The 22,011-nt window shown below is 35.9% G+C and overlaps 1 protein-coding gene across 1 annotated transcript in view; it reads left to right on the plus strand.

Annotated features, from left to right (window-relative positions):
- The window catches only part of LOC145276950 (uncharacterized), a 95,407-nt gene that overhangs the window by 5,370 nt on the left and 68,026 nt on the right, over window positions 1-22,011 (plus strand). Inside the window, exon 2 of the mRNA XM_080128468.1 lies at window positions 21,331-21,430. Coding sequence (XP_079984594.1) covers window positions 21,331-21,430 — 100 coding nt within the window. The remainder of the gene's footprint in view (window positions 1-21,330; window positions 21,431-22,011) is intronic.

Consider the following 22,011-nt stretch of genomic DNA (forward strand, 5'->3'; position numbering starts at 1 on the left):
CACTTTTATTAGTTTCTTCATAAAGTCTATGGGTTCTTGTGTAGATTAGCGGCTACGTTATAATCAGCATATTCCGGTAGGTTATGTAAACCACAGAAAGATGCTGAAATGCATGGCCAATGAAATTGTTACAATCAACAATTGGCAAATGGTATCTTTTGTTTATTAAATTGTCAGCTTTCACGTTGTCTATTTTGAGAATGGCTTTCTAAATGATAACATTATTTCAGCACGGTTTGTAAACTGCATTGTTGAAATTTGTAAATGCTTAGGGCACTTCCGCTATTGCATTTCAGGAGTTTTATTGAATGTTTTCTTTTTTCCATTTTTTTTTTTATTTAAATGCAATTATCATCAGCGGCGCTAAATTTAAAGGCGTGATAGATTAGTTTTTGATTTGTCGTTGAACTGAATAGACTTAATTTAATCATATCCATTTCAAGGGATCTCCTCCCACTTTATTCTGGCAGAAAGCATTTCGGAAACTCATGCTTTCTGTGGCTCCCCATCGCGGGGAGCTTGAATTAATTCCCAGTCAGGAACTGTCATGAGAAATTACTGATTCGGAACAATTTCTGACATGAACTATAATTGAACTTTCTACTTTACGGCGAAGTGTAATTCGTTATTCCAAATTCTTGATTTACCTCTGTTAAGGAGGATGGATATGGAAAGGTCTCTACCAGTCCAATCGGTATGCAAAAGTGGATTGCTTATGCAAACCCTGACAAAATCGAGAAATCCATTCAAGGTAAGTGTTTTAGCGTTGCAAATTTGATGTCCTTTAGGGTCTATCTCCTGTGTAAATATTTTTCACAGCACAAGTACTCCTTTTTTTTTTTTTCATTGAAATTACCATACAATAACTGTTTCGGTACTTGTGCATAATACCAATAGTGCTGAAATAATAGCATTATTTAGAAAAGCATTCTTTACATGAGTGTGTGTTGTAATTTCACCTAACAATTTAACCAGCAAATGATATCATAAAAATTGAATTTAACTTGAAAATTCTATCAGTGGAAGTGTGCTGGGCCCATAACCTCTAGAAGTGTTTTGTTAAAGCACCTGTTGCGTATATAGGCAGCCGCCATAAGTGCGTACGTCCAGAGGTTTTTGGAGAGTTTTGATTCAATGAGTAGACAGCTTGTCATTTCAAAAAGTGTCTGCTATGCTCGTTCCGCAGTCCTGTTTTGGTGTGGCGATCTAGGAGCTGATTTTTCATGCTTGATACGATGGTTAATTAGTAAAAGTTCAAAGTCTTTATTAGTGAAATCCGTACTGTTGTCAGAGCAAATACACTTTACTTCACCGTAGGGAGCCATGTAGGCTAAATATTTTTTAGTTGCTAGCAAGGTATCAGATTTGTTCTTTAAAAAATAAACCATTATTAAACCTGAATCATCTATGAAATTCAACACATATCTATAATGTTCTCTGGCCATCGGTTCCATGAGACCGTTCAAGTCACAATGCACCATTGATAGGATTTTTTGGGCGTCTGGTATCTTGCTTTGATAGTTTGTCATTTTCCTCTGCGTACAGACGTTGCAGTTGAAGTTTTTTGATGTTTGTATTTTCATTCCATCAACTTTAATGTTGAATACAGCTCCATTCGGGTACACTAGGTTTGATTTATTGGGGCTAAAGTTTATATTTGCACATTGTTTAGTGGCAGCTTGTACAGAAAATATATTTTGTTTAAATTTTGGGATTAGAAAAGCATTTTCTAGAATACAGAAACATAATTCACCTTTATTGTTTCTTAGCGAGATTTGAGCATCACCTCTTTTCAAAATGATATCATTTACTCGACTCCCGTCAGCTAGCTCTACAAAATGATTTTGTGGCTTAAAGTTGGGGTAAAAAATTGATAAAATCAGATTCCTTTGTAATCACATGCCGTGGCACCACAATCAGCAAGAAAATTATTATTGTTTGTTGAAGCATTAAAATGAGAATGTATGTTTGCTAATGGAGCTCTCCACATTTTTAATGGAGTCACCATTTTGAGTCCTGTATCTACATTGGAAACTCTTGTGATTAAGTCGTCCACAATTATAGCAAATAATTTTTGTATTTTTCTTAGGAGAAAAATTGTTTTTGGCAAAGTTGCGGTTTTTATTCCTAGCATGGGTATAATTTGATTTTGGTGTTTTTATGTGTGCATTTTTAAATTTCATGATATTTGTAGATTCGTTTTTTTCAGTGATCATTTTTTTCAGTTTCTTCATAACTTCTGAATGCTACCTTGAATTGGCTAAAAGTCATGGGTTTTTCTTTCTGGGTTATGATGGTGGTAAATGGCTTGAAATCACTCAGTAATCCCTTAAGGACCATGGAAATTAACAGACTATCGCTTATAACTTCACCAGACATTTTTAAAGAATTTGCAGTCGTTTCAGCTCTTATAATATAATCAGTAATAGTTTCAGCTTCCACTCATTTTAGAGAGGTCAGTTCAGTATATAAAGAAATAATTTTGGGTTTTCTGTTCGATAAATAATGCTCTCTCAATATGTTCAATGCTTTGCAGCCATCGTCCAGGGCTTCTCTCATTACCAGTGATCGACTTCGGTCATCTCAGCACTGTATTAATTCTGCAAAGACAATTGCGTTCTTTTCAATGAAGTCTGGGTCGTTTCTGTTTTCAGGTTGTGTTTGAAGTACTTTGTGTAGCTTTTGAATTTGAAGATATCCTAGAAATTTTACTTGCCACAATTCGAATTTTGATTCAGATCCATCGAAATAAAGACGCACGCTGGGCCCATAACCTCTAGAAGTGTAAGCCATGTTTAGTTTCAGAACAGTTTCTGATGGTTCGTTGTTCTACACAAATCCTGAGAGGTGACTGGTTTGCAGTAGACAGAACAGTTTCCGATGGTTTGTTGTTCTACACAAGTCCTGGGAGTTAACTGGTATGCAGTAGACAGTTCTTGAGTTGGAAACTACAAAGCAAAAGATGCTTCCCGTGTTTAGACGGAAAAAACATATGCAAAATTGCTACAGAAAGGTTTAATATTTATGGAGCAATTCTAGTTTCTGATTGGTTGGTAGCAGAACGTGAATTAATTTGATTTGTCAGTTCCTAGTAGCATCGTTTATAAATAGAATCTCCCGACTATGCGGGATCATACCCCATTATATTGCAAAAATATTGTAACAATTTAGAAAAGCATTTTTAACATGAGTGTGTGTTGTAACTATTCTGTACTTTCATCTAACAATTTAACCAGCAAATGATATCATAAAAATTGAATTTAACTTGAAAATTCTATCTAAAAAAAATGTAGCACAGCCCATATCCTGTTTTTCGTAATTGTTTTTCCTTAATTTGCCATCATTTTAAATGTTTGCGATCATTTTAAATGTTGGTCATCATTTTAAAAATAAACTAGCCTGGGTGACCGGCATTGCCCGGATGTGTGTGTTGAGCAAAAATTAAAAAAATAAATTAAAAAAAGTTGTAGTAGGCAGGCAGGCAGACTCAAACTCATGACGCAAAGGTGGAAAAGAAAGTGGAGGTGTGTGTAAAGGTATTGGTTGAGTAAAAAAAGAAAAGGAAAATTGTGAGCGCAAAAAAAAATAAATAATTAAATAAATAACAGTGGTAGTAGGCAGGCAGGCTCGAACCCGTACCGTGAAGGAGGAAAAGAAAGTGTAAAAAAAATGTGAAGCGTGAGCTGTTGTGCCCATTGCCAAACCAGAAGTGACGTAGGTTTAAATTAAGGCTAGACAATCGAAAAGAGGCAAAAAAAGTGACCCATCCCTGTAGAAAAGTGCCCAGTTGAGGGCTAAGGAAGTAATGTTTTTGGCCAATTTTTTTAATATTTGTCGTCCGAAGGGTCAAGCTTCAAAATAATACCAATCTCATGAAAATTCGTCGCCTCTGTCAAAAGTTTTTGCGAAGCATACATACATACATACATACATACATTTAAACAGACAGGTGAGATTGATATTATAGAAGAAGATGGTACTTATGCACTACTGTCACAGAACTTTTCTGGTTTCAGTTTGGAGAGCGCACATCAGCAGGGAAGGCAATAATTTCCTAAAATTTTCCAAATCTTAACAAATGTCAACAACATGAAATAAAATATTAATAAGCAGAACATTTATTGAATTAAAATAAATTTTTTAAATAGAAATTATTTTAATGTTTTTTACATAAAATAAAGGTTGTCAGTAATGAAATGTGTGTTTTGGTTTTCAGAAAGTTTTTTCACACATTTATTGAATTAAAATGAAATTAAGAAAATGGATTTTTTTTTTTTTTTTTTTTTTTAAGTTTTCAATTTTTGTCACAAGATATTCACATCCAGTGTATTTACGGCCATTTTTGGAAAAATCCTTTGAAAAAGTTTACAGAATTCTTCAATTGTCTCCCTCTTGTATAATTGCATCGTTTCCCCTTCTGATGTGCGCTCTTCAGACTAGAAACAAAAAAGTTATATTCTAACGGTGCACATGTGCCAAATCAATTAAACACTCAAAATTTTCATTCAACACCTTTTGGCAGTTTATGTAATTTGTTAACTGCTTGCCCGACATCAGTATTGAATTAAGACCACTTACTGGTCAAGGGAGATAACTAAATATGATGGAGTTATTTACCCTTATCGCCCGGAAATAGTCTCTTCATACCTTCAAACCGTTTTACATAATATTTCTTTATTTACTGGCATGGTAGCTACGGTTTATTTAACCTTATTCTCTATTCTGAAGGATTAAAAAAAATAAAATTTTATTGAATAAGGAATATATAAGGGATTACTACATATTGGGTAACAGCATTTATTTGCATTTATTTTGTTTGAAATTTATATTGAATATTTTCAATATAAATTTCAAACAAAATAAATGTCTGTTTATTTTGTAATAATGCGTTGTTTTGGCTCCAAACGTTCATAATATGTAGTTTATTTTAATCTTGTATATTGTTTGGCGCTTATTAGCAACTATACCCCATTCCTTGAGACAAATTGGGAGAAGTGGCATGCACACCCACACTGAGGCGTCACAAATGATGGTGTGGAGGTACCTTATATCAATAGACTCGCTGCTGTCCAAACAAATAATAATGTGGAGATGATGTTGGGACTTTACACTCTTTAACCCTTATCCTTGAGTGGCCTCTTGGCCTTGATAATGTGGTGATGCCTATGTAAAAAAAAAAAAAAAAAAAAAAAAGGTGGCAAATTGCCTCAACATATCACAGACTTCCAGTGTTAAGACCTCAACGTCGTTAACAAGTGTTCGGCAGATCATATACAGTGTAATGATTCGGAACACGGAAGACGATTGGAAACCAGTTAATAAGGCTTTGTTCATCTAGAATCACAGGTATACATGCGGGAATAGAAGAATAAAAAATTCCTAAGATTTTATACAAGGTAACAATGTTAATGACATACAGTATTATGGTTTCCAGACTAGTGGCTCTTGCTTCACGAACATTGATCCCATAAGACTTGAACCGGGCAAACGCCCAGAAGGGTTATTTCAGAAACTAGCAGCCTTCATCGATGACTCGCTACTAAACACTGTTACCACTATAACACGTTGACAGTGTTTCCGCAGAAGACAAAGAAGTCACCCCTACATTAGAGAGTTTAATAGTCCTCACATGATTGCGCCTACTTTCCCCAGCCATCCTTAAATTAGTCAAGCAGTGTTATGCACATTAGCAGCAACCAAACCTGAGACTTCCTTGGCATTGTATTTTCTACTTTAGGAGTTTGGAAATGAGACATCTGTAAGTCTAGCATTTACTACTCCACTTTGTCATGCTATTAAACTTCAACCAAGGAAGATTTGCCCTTTGTATAATCAGATGAAGAGATCCGTCACAAACCATTTTTTGAGTGAATGCACCTACCTTCTTGAATCAAACCAGCAATATATAATGAAGGCTTACCAGATCCTTCTCATCCTCAGCAATGAGAAGCTCACTTGTCTCAAGATCTTGAATGAATAGCTGAGCAGCGGTTTGGTTCCCACCAGTTCTGGCAAATAGCAAACAGGATCTTGAACAGAAGCGTGCGTTCTATCCCAACTATCATCAATGGCCCTGAGGTCATCTCGTCAGCATCAGACAAGGCCAGACTATTTGCCAAAAACTTTGCAGCTAATTCTACCCTATGCGACAATGACCATCAACTCCCTGTATTTCTTCCTATAACAGACAACACGCTATGCAACATACAAATATCTGTGCGTGAGGTTGCCAAGCTAATCAAGAACCTTGATTCCAGTAAAGCAACTGGCCCTGACGGCATTCCAGTTATAGTGCTAAAAAAGCTCCAACCAGAACTTGCCCTCATACTTACAAAACTGTTTAAGCGTTGCCTTAAGGAGAAGTGCTTTCCAACACCCTAGAAAACCTCATCAGTATGCCCTGTATTTAAGAATTCAGGTGAAAAGTCATCTCCCTCTCAGTACAGACCAATAAGTCTCCTGTGTGTCATGAGTAAGTTGTTGGAATCCATATTAAATAAAGAAGTAGTCAACCACCTCAACAGAAACAACCTTCTTAGTGATATGCAATATGGTTTCCGCTCTGCAAGATCTACAGCAGATGTGCTAACTGTTATATCACATAGGATTAGTGAATCTCTTGACAAAGGTTTCCTTTCCAGGGCTATTGCTCTTGACATATTGAAGGCCTTCGATAAGGAATGGCATAAGGACCTACTTCACAAGATTTCCAGCTACGGTATTACTGGAAATGTTTTCTCAATCATTAAATCATTTCTCTCTGATAGGTTCATAAGAGTAGTGGTTGATGGGCAGAAATCAGAGGCCCACAGTATTAATGCTGGAGTCCCCCAGGGGTCCATCCTGGGCCCAACTCTCTTCCTGATCTACATCAATGATCTCCCAAAACACATACTTAAATCATTCGTTGACATCTATGCTGATGACACGACCATCTATGGCAACACATCAAAGGCTGTAAATGACAAAGTTCTCTCGGATTCTCTCTCCTCTGATCTCGAGCGCGTGGTTCAGTGGGGGAAGATGTGGCTGGTTACCTTTAATGCATCCAAAACCAAACTCCTATCCTTACATCATCAATGCTCTGATCCCCAGCTGGCATCAATTGTGATGGATGGCTCTCATCTGGGTGAGGCCCCGTGTTTTGACAAGCTTCTGGGTTTGACCTTTACTCCTGATCTGAAATGGAACATGTACATCAAGTCTGTTGCCAAGGTCGCTGGAAAGATGGTGGGATCCTTCTACTGCTCCAGAAGATATCTCACTACTGATGCAATTCTCTATCTATATAAAAACCAAGTACGTCCAAGGATGGAATACTGTTGCCATATCTGGGCAGGAGCTGCCAAAAACAGCCTATCATGCCTTGACAGAGTACAAAATAGACTTCGTGGTTTAGTGGGGGATGCTCTTTTCTCTACCCTGCAACCTCTCTCCCACAGAAGAGACGTTGCGAGCCTGTCTTTGTTTTATCGTTATTTCCGTGGCAGGTGCTCGTCTGAGCTCCAATCCCTCGTCCCCCTTGCCAATCTTTCGCGAGAAACACCCGTCTGACTGAAACTACTGTCAATAATTTTCCCCACTCTTTATCTGTGCCTAAACCCAAACATAGATTCCATGAACAAAGCTTCTTTCTTAGAACTGCACGCCAGTGGAACTCTCTGCTGCTTGCCTGTTTCCCACCTAACTACAACTTGGACGTCTTCAAGTCCAACATAAACAAACTCCTGACAAACTGCCACCTTAAGTAAGACACTCTATCAAAACCCCCAATACTAATGATTACTATAATACTATATCGTTGATTACTGTACACGCAATAACCCTTATCCCTGAGTGGCCTTTGGGCCTTGATAAGTGGTGACCCCTCATGTAAAAAAAAACAAAAAAAAAACATAGAGGACGAAAATTATGATAAACTTACAACAAATGAAAACTGAACTATCACTCTACATTGACATATTTTCTACTCACCATGCGGTGCAAATCATTGTCGACAGTTGCGCAACAGGGAAAGCTATTTGACATTTAACAGCCAAGCACCCGGGTGTTATAATAATGAAAACTTCTCAGTCTGCCAGACAAGCAAATGGATCCTCCCCAATGTGGTTGAAAGGGCCAACTCAATCTGAAAAGAAGGGACACAATGTGTTACTTTGAGAAGCTGGTTATTGAAGAGCTTGCTACCAAAATACTTGGTAATGTCTCATTTATGTACAGGAATTGCTGGTGACTAGGTCTGAACTTTGTATTCAGTCAAACCTTAGCCACTACCACACAAAGAGTGTAGGAAGCAAAGTGCAGCTTGCCAACACGACCACAACAAATACGAAGATCACAATACATTTGTCAAGCTATATCCACTTTCACTCCAACAACAATGTCTTTTGGCGTGGTGATTAGCTATCCAATCTCAAACAAACCCCAAGACAACATTGCTTCCTGTAGTTCATTGACCCTGATGACATGTTATCCTCTTCAGAAAGGTTTGAATTTCAACAGCTCGGTTCAGAGTTCTACGATGTGTTCGTAGAGGATCTGAGTATAGCAGTTAATTTAGTCACTTCAAAGCCTTGATTAACTTGAATCCTACACAACCAGTCGAGCATCAAGGCAGATTTCCCCTATATAATGAAAACAAACTGCAAGAACTACAACTTAAGTTCAGTGAATTAGAACACATTGGTGTATTTTCCCGTCCTGAAGATATCGTAGTAGCAGTGGAGCATGTGAAATCCTTCTTACTAGTTAACAAGTCTAATGATAGACATCACTTGGTTACTGCATTTTCCAGCATTGTGAAGCCTTAGCCATCTGCCATGCCAAACATTGATTCTACTCTGAGGAAGATAGGCTAGTGGCAATGAATTATCAAAGCCAAACTCACAAGTGCCTTCTATCAAATATCCTTGGAAAAAGAAGATATGAAATATTGTGGTGTCGTGATCCTTTTTAGAGGCGTACATGTCTACACAAGGTGCACGATGGGCATGCCAGGATCAGAAACAGCTCTGGAGGAATTGATGTATCGAGTACTTGGCTACTTACTGGCAGAAGCAAAACTTGGTAATGATCTTTACTGTGGTGGGAATAGCATTGAGAAGTGATCGTCACTTTGGCACAGAGTCTTCGTGACTATGTCTCTAGATTATCAGCCAGTAAAACCATAATATGTCCTAAGCGAACAACTGTCCTGGATATGGTTTGAGGAATCCTCATTAGCTCGGCCCCACTGTATTGTTACACATAGCTCCTGTCAACCTCTCAAGAATGTTGGAGCCTACAAAGTCTTAAACTAGTGGTGGGACGATTAATCGGAATCGTTAATCATAAGAATCGTGTATTTTGGGAGGTATCGGAATCGGAATCGCATCGTTAAAAAATACCTAAATTTTCCAATTCCTTCATTACGATTCTTTTAGTCTGATGTTGAAAAAAAGAAAAAAATTTCCTGATATTTCTAACAGCAAGAGAGAAATGTAGCATGTTATAAAAAGAAACCAAAGAAATTCATTATTAACAGGGCAATGCTTAGTGCCCCTCCCTTACAAGGTTCATTCATTCAGATCTATTGTAATCAAAACTACAAAAGAGTTAACTTGAAAAGAAGTATGCAGGGCTCTACATTGCGAGTAAAAATAAAAAACGCTTATCTTTTTGGCGATTGTTTTTTTTTACTGACAAATCTTCTAATACTGAATGAAAATGCTTTTTCAACTTATATTTTCTTAAAATAAAACGCGCAAAGTCAAATTATTTAAACAGTAAACGGTTTAATAGAACAATGTACTTTTTTTTCTTTTTTTAAAAAGAAGGCTTTTGAAAGAAATATCTCTAAAATGAAATTGATCACGTATTATTTCGCAAAGTTTTGACAGTAGTCGGCTTCTTTTGAAGTTTCAAAAAAATCGACCCCATACCTATCTTTTGCAAACCTAAAGTTATTAAATAGCCCCTTCGTTAATTCAAGGGTAATTAATTCAATTCAGTCAAGTTTTTTTTTTTTAATTTCATTGAAATAAAATCCATTTTTTTTTTTTCTCCAGAAAGATAAAACCCTGAATTTGATTATATTAAAAGCAGAATAATATAATCTTTTTTCTAGAATTTTAAATTGAAAATTAAAAGTGTTTTGCACAGTTTTTTGCCGAACGAAAAAGAAATTCATATATATATTTTTAAAAGGTTTTGTAATCAATTAATTTTTATGTCTAAATAATATTTACGATTAATTAAATAATTTCATTTTAAAAAGTATTTATAAATAGAATTTTACTTAAGACTTATAGTTAAGCAATATTGAACCGCATGAACTATGTGTGAATTGAACACAGTCAACCAAAAAAAAAAAATTCAAAAGAAATTATGTAAACTTTTATACATTGATTTCAAAAATTAAATTCTATAAGTTTTTTTTGTTAACTACCGATTGGTACAATTTACCGCACCATCCCTTTATATTTTTTTCTTTTTATCTTTTTTAGCGGATTTTTTTTTTTTTTTAGTGATCACCACTTATCAAGGCCCGGAAGCCACTCAGGGATAAGGGTTATTGCAAGTACATTACGTTAGTGTGGAGATTTGATGAAGTGTTTAATTAGGGGGGCGGTTCATTAGGAATTTGTTAACATTGGACTTGAAGACATCAAAGTTGTAGTCCGGAGGGAAGCAGGCAGACGGAACAGAGTTCCACAGGCGTGCAGTTCTAAGAAAGAAGCTTTGTTCATGGAATCCGCGTTTTGATTTAGGCACAGATATAGAGTGGGGGAAATTTTTCACAGTGGATTCAGCTAGACGGGTGTTTTTCGTGAAAGATTGGCGAGGGGGGACCAGGGATTGGAGTTCAGACGAGCACCTGCCATGAAAATAATGATAAAACAAGGATAGGCTCGCAACGTCTCTTCTGTGGGAGAGAGGTTGCAGGGTAGAGAAAAGAGCATCCCCCACTAAACCACGAAGTCTATTTTGTACTCTGTCAAGGCATGATAGGCTGTTTTTGGCAGCTCCTGCCCAGATATGGCAACAGTATTCCATCCTTGGACGTACTTGGTTTTTATATAGATAGAGAATTGCATCAGTAGTGAGATATCTTCTGGAGCAGTAGAAGGATCCCACCATCTTTCCAGCGACCTTGGCAACAGACTTGATGTACGTGTTCCATTTCAGATCAGGAGTAAAGGTCAAACCCAGAAGCTTGTCAAAACACGGGGCCTCACCCAGATGAGAGCCATCCATCACAATTGATGCCAGCTGGGGATCAGAGCATTGATGATGTAAGGATAGGAGTTTGGTTTTGGATGCATTAAAGGTAACCAGCCACATCTTCCCCCACTGAACCACGCGCTCGAGATCAGAGGAGAGAGAATCCGAGAGAACTTTGTCATTTACAGCCTTTGATGTGTTGCCGTAGATGGTCGTGTCATCAACATAGATGTCAACGAATGATTTAAGTATGTGTTTAGGGAGGTCATTGATGTAGATCAGGAAGAGAGTTGGGCCCAGGATTGACCCCTGAGGGACTCCAGCATTTATATTGCAGGCCTCCAATTTTTGTCCATCTACCACTACTCTTATGAGCCTATCGGAGAGAAATGATTTAATGATTGAGAAAACATTTCCAGTTATACCGTAGCTGGAAATCTTGTGAAGTAGACCCTTATGCCATACCTTGTCGAAGGCCTTTGATATGTCAAGAGCAATTGCCCTAGAAAGGAAGCCTTTGTCGAAAGATTCACTAATCCTGTGGGATATAACCGTCAGCACATCTGCGGTAGATCTTGCAGAGCGGAAACCATATTGTGTGTCACTAAGAAGGTTATTCCTGCTGAGGTGGTTGACTATTTCTCTATTTAATATGGATTCCAGCAACTTACTCATAACACACAGGAGACTTATTGGTCTGTACTGAGAGGGAGAGGACTTATCACGTGAATTCTTAAATACAGGGCAAACTGATGAGGTCTTCCAGGGGGTCGGAAAGCACTTCTCCTTAAGGCAGCGCTTAAATAGTTTCGTAAGTATGGGAGCAAGTTCTGGTTGAAGCTTTTTTAACACTATAATTGGGATGCCATCAGGGCCAGTTGCCTTACTAGAATCTAGGTTCTTGATTAGCTTGGCGACCTCATGCACGGATATTTGTATGTTACCTAGCTTGTTCTGTGTTGTAGGAGGAAATATGGGGAGTTGATGGCCTTCGTCGCATAGGGTAGAATTAGCTGCAAAGTTCTTTGCAAATAGTTTGGCCCTGTTTGACGCTGACTAGATGACCTCTGGTCCATTGATAATGGTTGGGATAGAACGCACAACGCCAAAGTCCAAAAAAAGTCTTGCATGGAAACTTTATGAAGATGATGAGTTGAAAGCCATTTGCAAAGTCTGTCAAATTAAAATATCGCGAGGAATAAAACCATCTAACATGACCACAACCAACATGTTAAAACATTTAACTATGAAGCATCCAAATAAATTGGAGGAGCAAAATAAAAAAGAAAAGGAACAAAAAATTCCCAACTAGTCACTCAGAGCAGTTTTATTAGTGAGGGTCAAAATCGCAGTGTCTTTTTTTTTGTTTTTTTTTGCCTATGTCATCATCTAGGTGTCACCAATTTTTTTAACCCTCCTTAACTTCAAAGAGTAAATACAATATATCCAACTAAAAAAATAATTTTTAAAAATGCTGATTCTATTCATGAAAAATTCTTTTAACTAGAAATTAAAACTTAGGTAAAGATAGCTGACTGACAGCAACAGGAGTACTGGTTAACTACTGAACCACGTGGAAAGGTGTGGGGGGGAGGAAAAAAAGGAAATTAAATGATGATAATAAATTATGATAACCGTCTTTGAAAGGCAGTAAACTCCTAAAATTTACTTCTTTAAAATTTTAGGCGGCACTCTCCGGCGATTTTAAAGCACTCTCTCTCTCCAGAAAAAAAAAAAAAAAAAAGATTTAATTTTTAAGTTTGGGAAAGATATATTTATTATAACCGAATTCTTGTATGAAGACTTGATCTACTTTATTGGACGTTAATTTGTGAGATAAGTAATTTTTCAATGTTTAATATGTTTTTAAAGTTTCAATTATCAATTAAATTTTTTTAATTGCGTTTATTTTTCAATTTATTTAAAAAAAACAGGGTTTTAAATGTATTTTTCAAGGTAACAAGCTTCGAAAGAAGTCTAATAAAAAAAAAAAATCACTTAATTTTTAATTTCAACAACCCTGAGAATTTAATTATTAAAAAAATATTGAAATGTGACATTTTTTTATTTAACATTTCTATTAGTTCAATTAATTTTCTTTCAATAATTCATTTCACTCAACAAACTTCACCATTTTTTTTTTTTTTAATCTTTTTCTGTAATTTTGGTAATTATGTTTGCTCAATTTTATCTAGTATTTCGTTTGTTTTTTTATAGTGGTATCATTTTTATATGTGTTTCTTTGATATACCCTATTTCAAAATTAGTTTGGCTAAACTTATTCTTCACGTTAGAAACAACGTGTAAAAGCAATGAAAAAGTAAGAAAAAATAATAGGTGTTAACTACTCCTTGTGAATTATGGAGGTCTGAAGAACTGCCGTCACAAATACAACTATCAATAGCCAAAAAAAAATCGTTTTTGAAATTCCTTTAATTGTAACTTTTCGCTATACCTACCTTTTTGGTATAAAACACAAAAACTTTCGATTAATGGTATTTCTCATATATGGTCGTTAACTTTGGAAAGGTTATTTTGTATCTACGGCGCCATGTCACATGGTATATTGTTTTTTTTTCATTACGCACGTTCATTTATAAATTATTAAATTAAATATTTATCTTTTTTATATTTAATTAGTATATATTTTCTTTCTCTTCTGCTATATTTTTTTTTATTTAATTCATTAAATCTGTTAATTATGAGGACCAAAATAATGAATTGTGTGTATTTATTCTCTAATTTTCTTGTTTTTGTTCTGTTATATAAATTCTATTTTATTTGTTTTTTCTCTGAAGGATAAATTCTATTTTCTTTGAGTTTTTTTCTGTATTCCAATTAAGTAAAATAAATTTTCTCTAAAATAAATTTTGCTAATTTTTCCGTTTAGTTTACTATATAATAATTTTATTTAAACCAAAACACAACGGTGTAGACATAAAATATCTCTTCCAAAGTTAAGGAACATATTTGGGAACTACCGACCATAAGTATAAAACTACCTGGTATATTTCAAAACAATAATTCCCTAGGAATCGGAATCGTACTTGGTATCGGAATCATTAATCAATATTTTCCTGGAATTGGAATCGGAATCGTATAAAAATTAGGAATCGTCCCAACACTATCTTAAACCATGTAATTCCTAACTGTTTTCACTTACTTGGCACTTTGGATGAAGCCACTGCGGAAAAAGAGTCGCAATATGCAATAAACTGGTCTGACAACTTACAAGAAACGTTCATTGCTGCTCAGAAGCACCTGACATCAGCAAAAACTATTCGCCTACCAAGTTGTGCTGACCAATTATGGATTATGCCTGATGATTCTGTCAAACAACATAGCATTGGCACCCTGGTGTATACAGGCATAGGAGGGCTGTTACTTTTCTGTGATCATTTTTCTGCAAGATTGCATTGTTATCAACCCATCTGGCTACCATTTAAAATCAAAATATTGGCTATAACTGTGATAATAGAGCATTTCAAGGTCCTCCCTGATCGCAATCTCTTTGTTCAGGCCTATAAAAAAGCTCCACAATCTCTTTGTTCAGGCCTATAAAAAGCTCTGCCGAGGCCAGTTCTCAACCAGCCCTAGATTGATTTTATTCCTGTCAACTGTCCTCACTTTCCAGGCTCCCATCTCGGGGCTCTACATTGCAAGTGATACAGTCGCATTTACGAGTGATTTTTCAAAGTGGCGACTAGAAATAATTAAACGCTTATCAATTGGATTTCTTTCACTGACAATCTTCCAAGGCTCATCACTGAGCGAAAAATATCTTTTCATCATTTTTTTTTAATAAAATGAACAAAGAAAAATTATTTAAGCAATAAAAGTTTAATAGAACAATATACTTTTTTTTTTTTAATGAAGGCTATTTAAAAAAAAAACATCTGAAGAAATCAGAATGTTCATACCTTCCAAGTATCAACATAAAATTGCTTGTATATTTAGAATTACACTTATTAAAAAAAAATACAGGAAAATCTTTATGATGTACATGCTCGTCACAGAATGAAGATGTCATATTCTAAAAATCATGTGGATTTGGCTAGTAATTTTTTCTGTTTGGCTAGTAAATGAAAATATTTAGTTGTCAAAGGTCAACTAAAGATAAATTACTCCGTAGAGCCCTGCATCTGATATCTCGCTGTCAGAGCGAACATACCTGCTGATTTTACTACCTATGATACTTTTGAGTGAAAGCATCTGATGTGTCAAATCTACTCAAAAAAAAAGAAATGACTAAGTCCATCATTTGTCCCCTTCCCCATTTCACCATAAAAGGTCTCCAAGGCCTTAACATATTTAAATTTGAATTCAGCACCATGCAAAACTGCTAAATAGCCATACACAGAAAATTTTGGACAAATATTGTTAAATAGTCCTAAAAATGGAATGTTTTTATTAGCCCTAAAAGAGCCCCTGGGGCACAAATTATATAGAAATCAGTTAGTTTGTGTTTATTTGCTTCCTCACTGAGCAAATTAGGCACAAGGCCGTTTTTTAAAAATCCAAAATCCAAGGCATCAATTTTTTTTTAATGAGCACAAAAGTGTCAATTTTTGCTGTTTTAACCCGAAAGGCACTCCTAGAGGGGGGCAACCGGAGTTTTCCCGGAAAGTCCATTCTGTTACTTTTTTACTCATATCATGTTTAATGTTTGTGCAAAATTTTTTAAAAATTCCAAGGCGTAGTTATTGAGAAAAGTGCGGACGGACGAACGGACAAGGGTGAATTTAGAGGTTGACCCTCCTTTTGTTGGGGGGACCAAAAAAAGTCAAATTTTGTCAAGTGAATTGAGTAGTTATAGATAAAATTGATTGATAAAAGCACCTGATAATTTCAGTTTACATGGTCTCTACAATAATTTCATATGATCTAAATTTTCCAAGGCTAGAAATGTGGTACTGCTCAAGGTTATTCTATCCCTCTGTTCAGTCTCGGAAGACAAAGGATGCCCCTGTAGGCGCAGCTGCATGTGTAATTATGAAGCAAGAGTTGCGCAATTTCCAACCATACCTCTCCTGGTTATAGTCAGCTAAAATCTTTCCTATTTTTTTTTGCTTGACAGCTACCAGAACCAGTGACGGGGCAAAATAGTTCCTTTGCTTTTTTGTTATTCCGTATCTGTATTTTGAAGCGATTTTATTGAAATAAAATATAAACAAAAAAATTACTGTAAATTATACTATAGAAAATAACGACATTAATCGGCATATTTCTCAAGACATTTCATTGTTGCATTACCTTCCCCTGTTTTCTAGATAGTAGATGATTTGGTGTCCCCGCCGAAATATCTTCCAACAGATATTTTAACTGAAGAAATTCATCCCATTCTTAGATGGATTATTATTATTAGTAGTGGTAGTAGTAGTAGTATTTATATTATAAATAGCTTGGCGTAAAAATGATACTTTTCCGTAAAAAAATTTTTTATTTACTTTTAAGAATGCTTCACATAAAAAAGAAAGTTAACAGAAGAAATAAATTGATGCAATATTTTTTAACTATAATGGGTTATGGTCCTGCACAGTCAGGAGATTCTATTTATAAACAATGCTGCTAGGGACTGACGAATCAAATTAATTCACAATCTTCTACCAACCAATCAGAAACAAGAATTGTTCCATGAAAATTAAACCTTTTTCTTTAGCAACTTTGCATATGCTTTCTTCGTGTCAACAAGGGAAGAATCCTTTGCTTTCAACTCAAAAGCTGTCTGAGAATCAGTTACCTCCAGGACTTGTGTAGAACATCTAATCATCGGAAACGAAGGACAAAATTTTTATTAAAGAGACCATTTACTTGTCAACATAACTTGTATTTTTCAAAAAGACATTCAACAATCTCTTGTCAACAGATGAAGTCAATCGGTGGATTTGATGAGGATGTTATATCACCAGCAACTTCCGTAATCCTCCACCAAAGTGCATCTTTCAATGAAAATTGAACTCTTCATAAACTTTCATCTTCAAAATCGACCCACTGTTCAACGGGGTGTAGATCTGAAGAACAAGATGGTCATGTCATGAGATTATCTCCACTGATGCATAGCAATTCAAGGAAGGCTGTTGTAGTCTTAGCTGAATGGAATAGGGCATTGTCGTGCATGAAAATCATCTGATGGTGACACAACAATTAGAGTTTATCAAGCTATGGCAACAAATGCTCATTTAAAAATGCAGTATAAGATTGGCTTGTCAGTTTGACACCTTTCGGCATTCGAAAAAGACCAAGTAGTTAATTAGATTATTTCAACCCAAACATGAAAGACAAAGGATACCCCATAGGGGCAGTAGCGTGTGAGGCCAGGGTTGCACAATTCCCCAACTACACCTCTCCTGAATCGGCCTGTTTGAGTCCAGTGGCAAGAAGACCAGGACGACTGGAAACAATGCTGAGATAAGCGGAGAGCACATACAGCACCTGGAAGTCCCAAATGGTCACCTATTTAGTACTGACCAGGTTCAACGTTGCTTAACTTCGGTGATCCAGCGGGAACCGGTGTGTCAACGTGATTATGCCCTATGGTAGTGGCTCCAGAATGACTCCAAACTTTGGCCCATCCATCTGGCCTATCAAGGGTTGCTCTGGCCTCATCAGTGAAAATGACATTTTGGAAGTTGATTTTCATGTATTTTTTAGCCTAAGTCTTCTTTTTGCATTTTGTTTAAAACATGTCTTGCGATGGGCTTGATGTTCCTTGCAATGTCATTCAACATATTGCATCGTGTCTGTCAGGACAAAGAAGGTATTTCGACCTTGTCAAACATGGCAGCACTGGTGCTGCACAGCTGTTTGATAACTTGACAGCAATTTTTTTTTTTAATATCAGGAGGAGAAAGTGTACTTCTTGTATTTTTGTCCTTTCTTGGTTTGGTGTTTCAATTGTCTACGAATTAATACAATGTTCTTCGATCTCTCCGAAACTGTTTGGTCAGGCCTGCAACAATACATTTTTTTTTCAGTAGCAGTCAATCGTCCTTTTGTGGGCATTCAAAAATATACTTTGGAAATTACACTAAATCTATGGAAATCACACACCTTGTCATGCTCTTCCAATGTGCAAACTTTCACTTCTCTAGGTTTTATATTAATTTCTAAATTAAAAAAAAATTTGACCTGAAATAAAGCGATTTACACAGTTTAGTTAACCGTAATAGTTTCGCATTTGTCTTATTTTATTTATTTTTTGGCAAAAATATAATACAGTATTGTTTAGTTGTGTATACAATTTTTTAACATTTTTTAATGCCAATTGCATCAGGTGTTTTAAAAAACTACAGTTCTATTTGGTTCAAAATGTGCATCCGTGGAATACAAACAAGGACTTTCACCTAACAATTTAACAAAAACATATAACATCATTATTATTATCTATATATCAATAGGATAGCGCATGTGTTATTTATTTTGTGTTCCACGCTTACATCCGAGTGACTGTTGTTTAATTGTTATTGACTTCTATTTCTTGTAAGAAATTATTTTACTAAGAATTCTTAAGTTTTGGTTTCAGTTTCGATTCAAGCTGATGCACCCAAGTCATATGGATATATTTTTTTTTATTTCTGAAATTGCAACTTTATAATATATAAAAATCAATAAAAAATTAACTCTGTAAGAATATATATGAAATCTGCAAGAATTAAAATATATTTAAGTGTACTTTACGACCATGCTGGCCATCTATGCTAGCTTAGATAAATACTTTGGTAGTTTTAACAAAAGAGCTACAATAATATCAGAGTATTTCCATTTACGCTGAACATCTACAGAATGCCAACATCAATATATTACATAAGAATGAGTCCACTGTGGAATTTCCACAGGTCCCGCTAGTTATTATTCTTATTCGTATACCATATAATGTTACATCAATTTGAAAAAAATAGTATGGAACGTATTTATCAATAAAGCAGTAACAGCCTAAATACAAATGTCCAACAGTGACCGCCACTATCATGAAGTGACACTTAACCACCTTAAAAAAGCAATAACTACCATTGATGACACTGCCTGTCACTGGATGACAAGGCCTGACATTTGTAGACGAGCGATTTGCCAGCCAGTGTCCATCCCTGTCAAGAAGTAACTGTAAACACAATCGATTTCATTTTTGAGCAATCCAATGGAACACGACACTGGCTATATAGAGTGTTCAACAATAACCGCTACAAAGGTTTTTACTTGTATTTAATAAATAAACAAAAATATTATAAGTACATTAATTGAAATGTATAAAATAATAATGTGGTAATGAAAATATAAACTTTTTACTCGATATAACCTCCATTAGCATCCACAAGTTGCTGCAAACGTTTGGAGACTGCTCTGCAGGAGTCACAAATGACTCGTTTGGGTATTTTCTCCCATTCCTTGGTCAGTTTCTTTTTCAGAGCGTCCAAACTGGTGTGGTGTGTAGCTGAAACTTTGCTCTCCAAGATTGACCAGATTACAAAGACCAGTGGGTTCAGGTCTGGAGATGATGGAGGCCATTCTTCCTTTGAGATGAAAGCAGGCACATTCTCTGTCAGCTATTCCTGCGTCTTTTTCGCTCCATGAGCAGGTGCAGAGTCTTGCTGGAATGACCAATGCCTGTTTTTGAAATGCTTTTGCGCCCAGGGCAACAATGCAGACTCAAGAATGGATGTGTGATAATTTTCCTGGTTCAATTTGATGCCATCATCCACAAAAACGAGGGGACTTCTTCCCCTCTCTGTTACCGCTGCCCAGACCATCACTGAGGTGGCACTTTGCCTCCGAGTAACCACCCGAGACTCGACTTCACTTTTATGCGACCAAATCCGATCATTTTGGATGTTAACATGCTGTTGGACGGCGAATTTCTTTTCGTCACTAAAAACCAAGTTAGGAAGCGTGCCGGATGTGATACGAGATAAGATGAGCTCAGCTCTTTGCGCACGTTTCTCGATAGAACTTGCAGATAACAGTTGCTTCTTCTTTTGTTTGTTCGCAGATGTTTGGAGATCAGTGTGGAGAATTGTAGACATCATTCCGATTGATACTTTACTCTCTTTAGCGAGATTTTTGAGGAATTTTCTTGGGTTCCTCCTAAGCTTCTTTCTTGTGGATTTTACCAGTTTTGAGGTCCTGCCAGAACGAGGCCGACCTTGACCAGGTTGATTAACAATGTCACCAGTCAATTTGAACCGTTTAAGTGTCCGTCAGACCAACATTCTGTTGATATTTAAGGTCTTTGCTATGTCAGGTGCTGTCTTCCCAGATTTGAATAGCTCTACAATGGCAGTTCTTTTTTGTAAATCCTGTGGCATTCTGATCAAAACTAAAGTTTCAGTTATAGCTTAGATTTATACACCTGAAAAAAACATAAAAAATATAGATAATTCGTTAAATATAGAAAATAAAAGAATCTCGTAACGGTAAATTTTGAACACCCCGTAATCGATAATTACAGAGAAAGCAAGTGCCAGTCAGTAAACTAAAATAACCGTCTCAATTTTATTTTATTTATTTTTTTTATTATTTTTTTTTTTTTTTTTTTTACAAAGGCATCACCACATTATCAAGGCCCAGAGGCCACTCAAGGATAAGGGTTAAAGAGTGTACAGTAGAAATTGGTCAATATAGTAATCATTAGTAATGAAAATTTGGTAAATTTGATAACTTATATGGAACGGCTCATCAAGAACTTATTTACTTTAGACTTTCGTCTAAAGTAATTTCGGACCAGTCCAATGGAGGCCACATTGAGAACCGATAGGGACAGTTGTAAAGCAACCCAAGGTCTATCAGTAAACACCTGACACTGATCATGGTTGCCAGTGAGTTCTGGTTGAAAAGAAGCTAGAGTCTGCCAGTAAATATCCCAAACCAGCACTAATCGCCAGTAACCAACAGTGATGACAATCACCGCTAGTGGCTTCTGCTAGCTGCCACTGCCAGACAAAGCGGAATGATTTTATTTGGGTTACAGCCATCAGTGCCTGCTATTTTCCAGAGCTGGCAATGGCTTCCAATAACAACCATAGTTTTATTGGGGGGGGGGGATTCTTTACCAATTCTGTTCTGTCTTTGTGTCATATTTCCTCCAGTACACTGGTCCTGCTAGTTATGTAGCATTATTTTTCTTTATATTTACAGAATTCCTAAAGTTACCCTGGACATCATCCGTAAAAGAGAAGTTAAATGGGTAGAGATGTTTGAGAACTGGGAAAAATGGATGACTAAAAGGTTTAAAAGGGTGAGTTTTAAATTTTCTGAAATGTTCAGTCTTTTTATTATCAGGTGTTGAAAGAAATGCCAAGATTTTCTCTCTGATTAATTCAGTCTTAAAATAATGGAATGATTACACTGAACATTGTTTGCATGACACTTTTTTCTTCCATTTCTAAAGAGTTTGGTTAATTTTATATGCTTTTAAGAAACTCCTTTTCTATTTTAAGATAACTAGGAAGCAGCTCTACACATGTAGAGAAATACTTTGATCCAGTGTTAACAGTTCATATTTTCATAAACAATTTTTGTCATTTTCGCAGGCTTTATCTATATAAAACTCACTTTCTGTGTTTGTGTGCACTGTATAGAAAAAAAGATCAGCAAATCTACATAAAACCTAAAAGTATATTCTTATGTAAAATTATCCAGGGAAGACAATGGAAGAGTTTGTGAATCTCTAAGTACACATTTAAGGGAGTAATGGAGCAGATTTTTTTTTAATAAACAGTGTCTACTTTTTCAACCATAATTTGAAAAGAAAACCTAATTTTCACTCAACATTTTCTTTCAAACTTATCTAACATTTCTTAAGCTTCTTTTTAGATT

This window comes from Euprymna scolopes, chromosome 1 (assembly GCF_053919585.1).
Source record: "Euprymna scolopes isolate OS-2025 chromosome 1, ASM5391958v1, whole genome shotgun sequence".
In the NCBI taxonomy this organism is placed as follows: Eukaryota; Metazoa; Mollusca; class Cephalopoda; order Sepiida; family Sepiolidae; genus Euprymna; species Euprymna scolopes.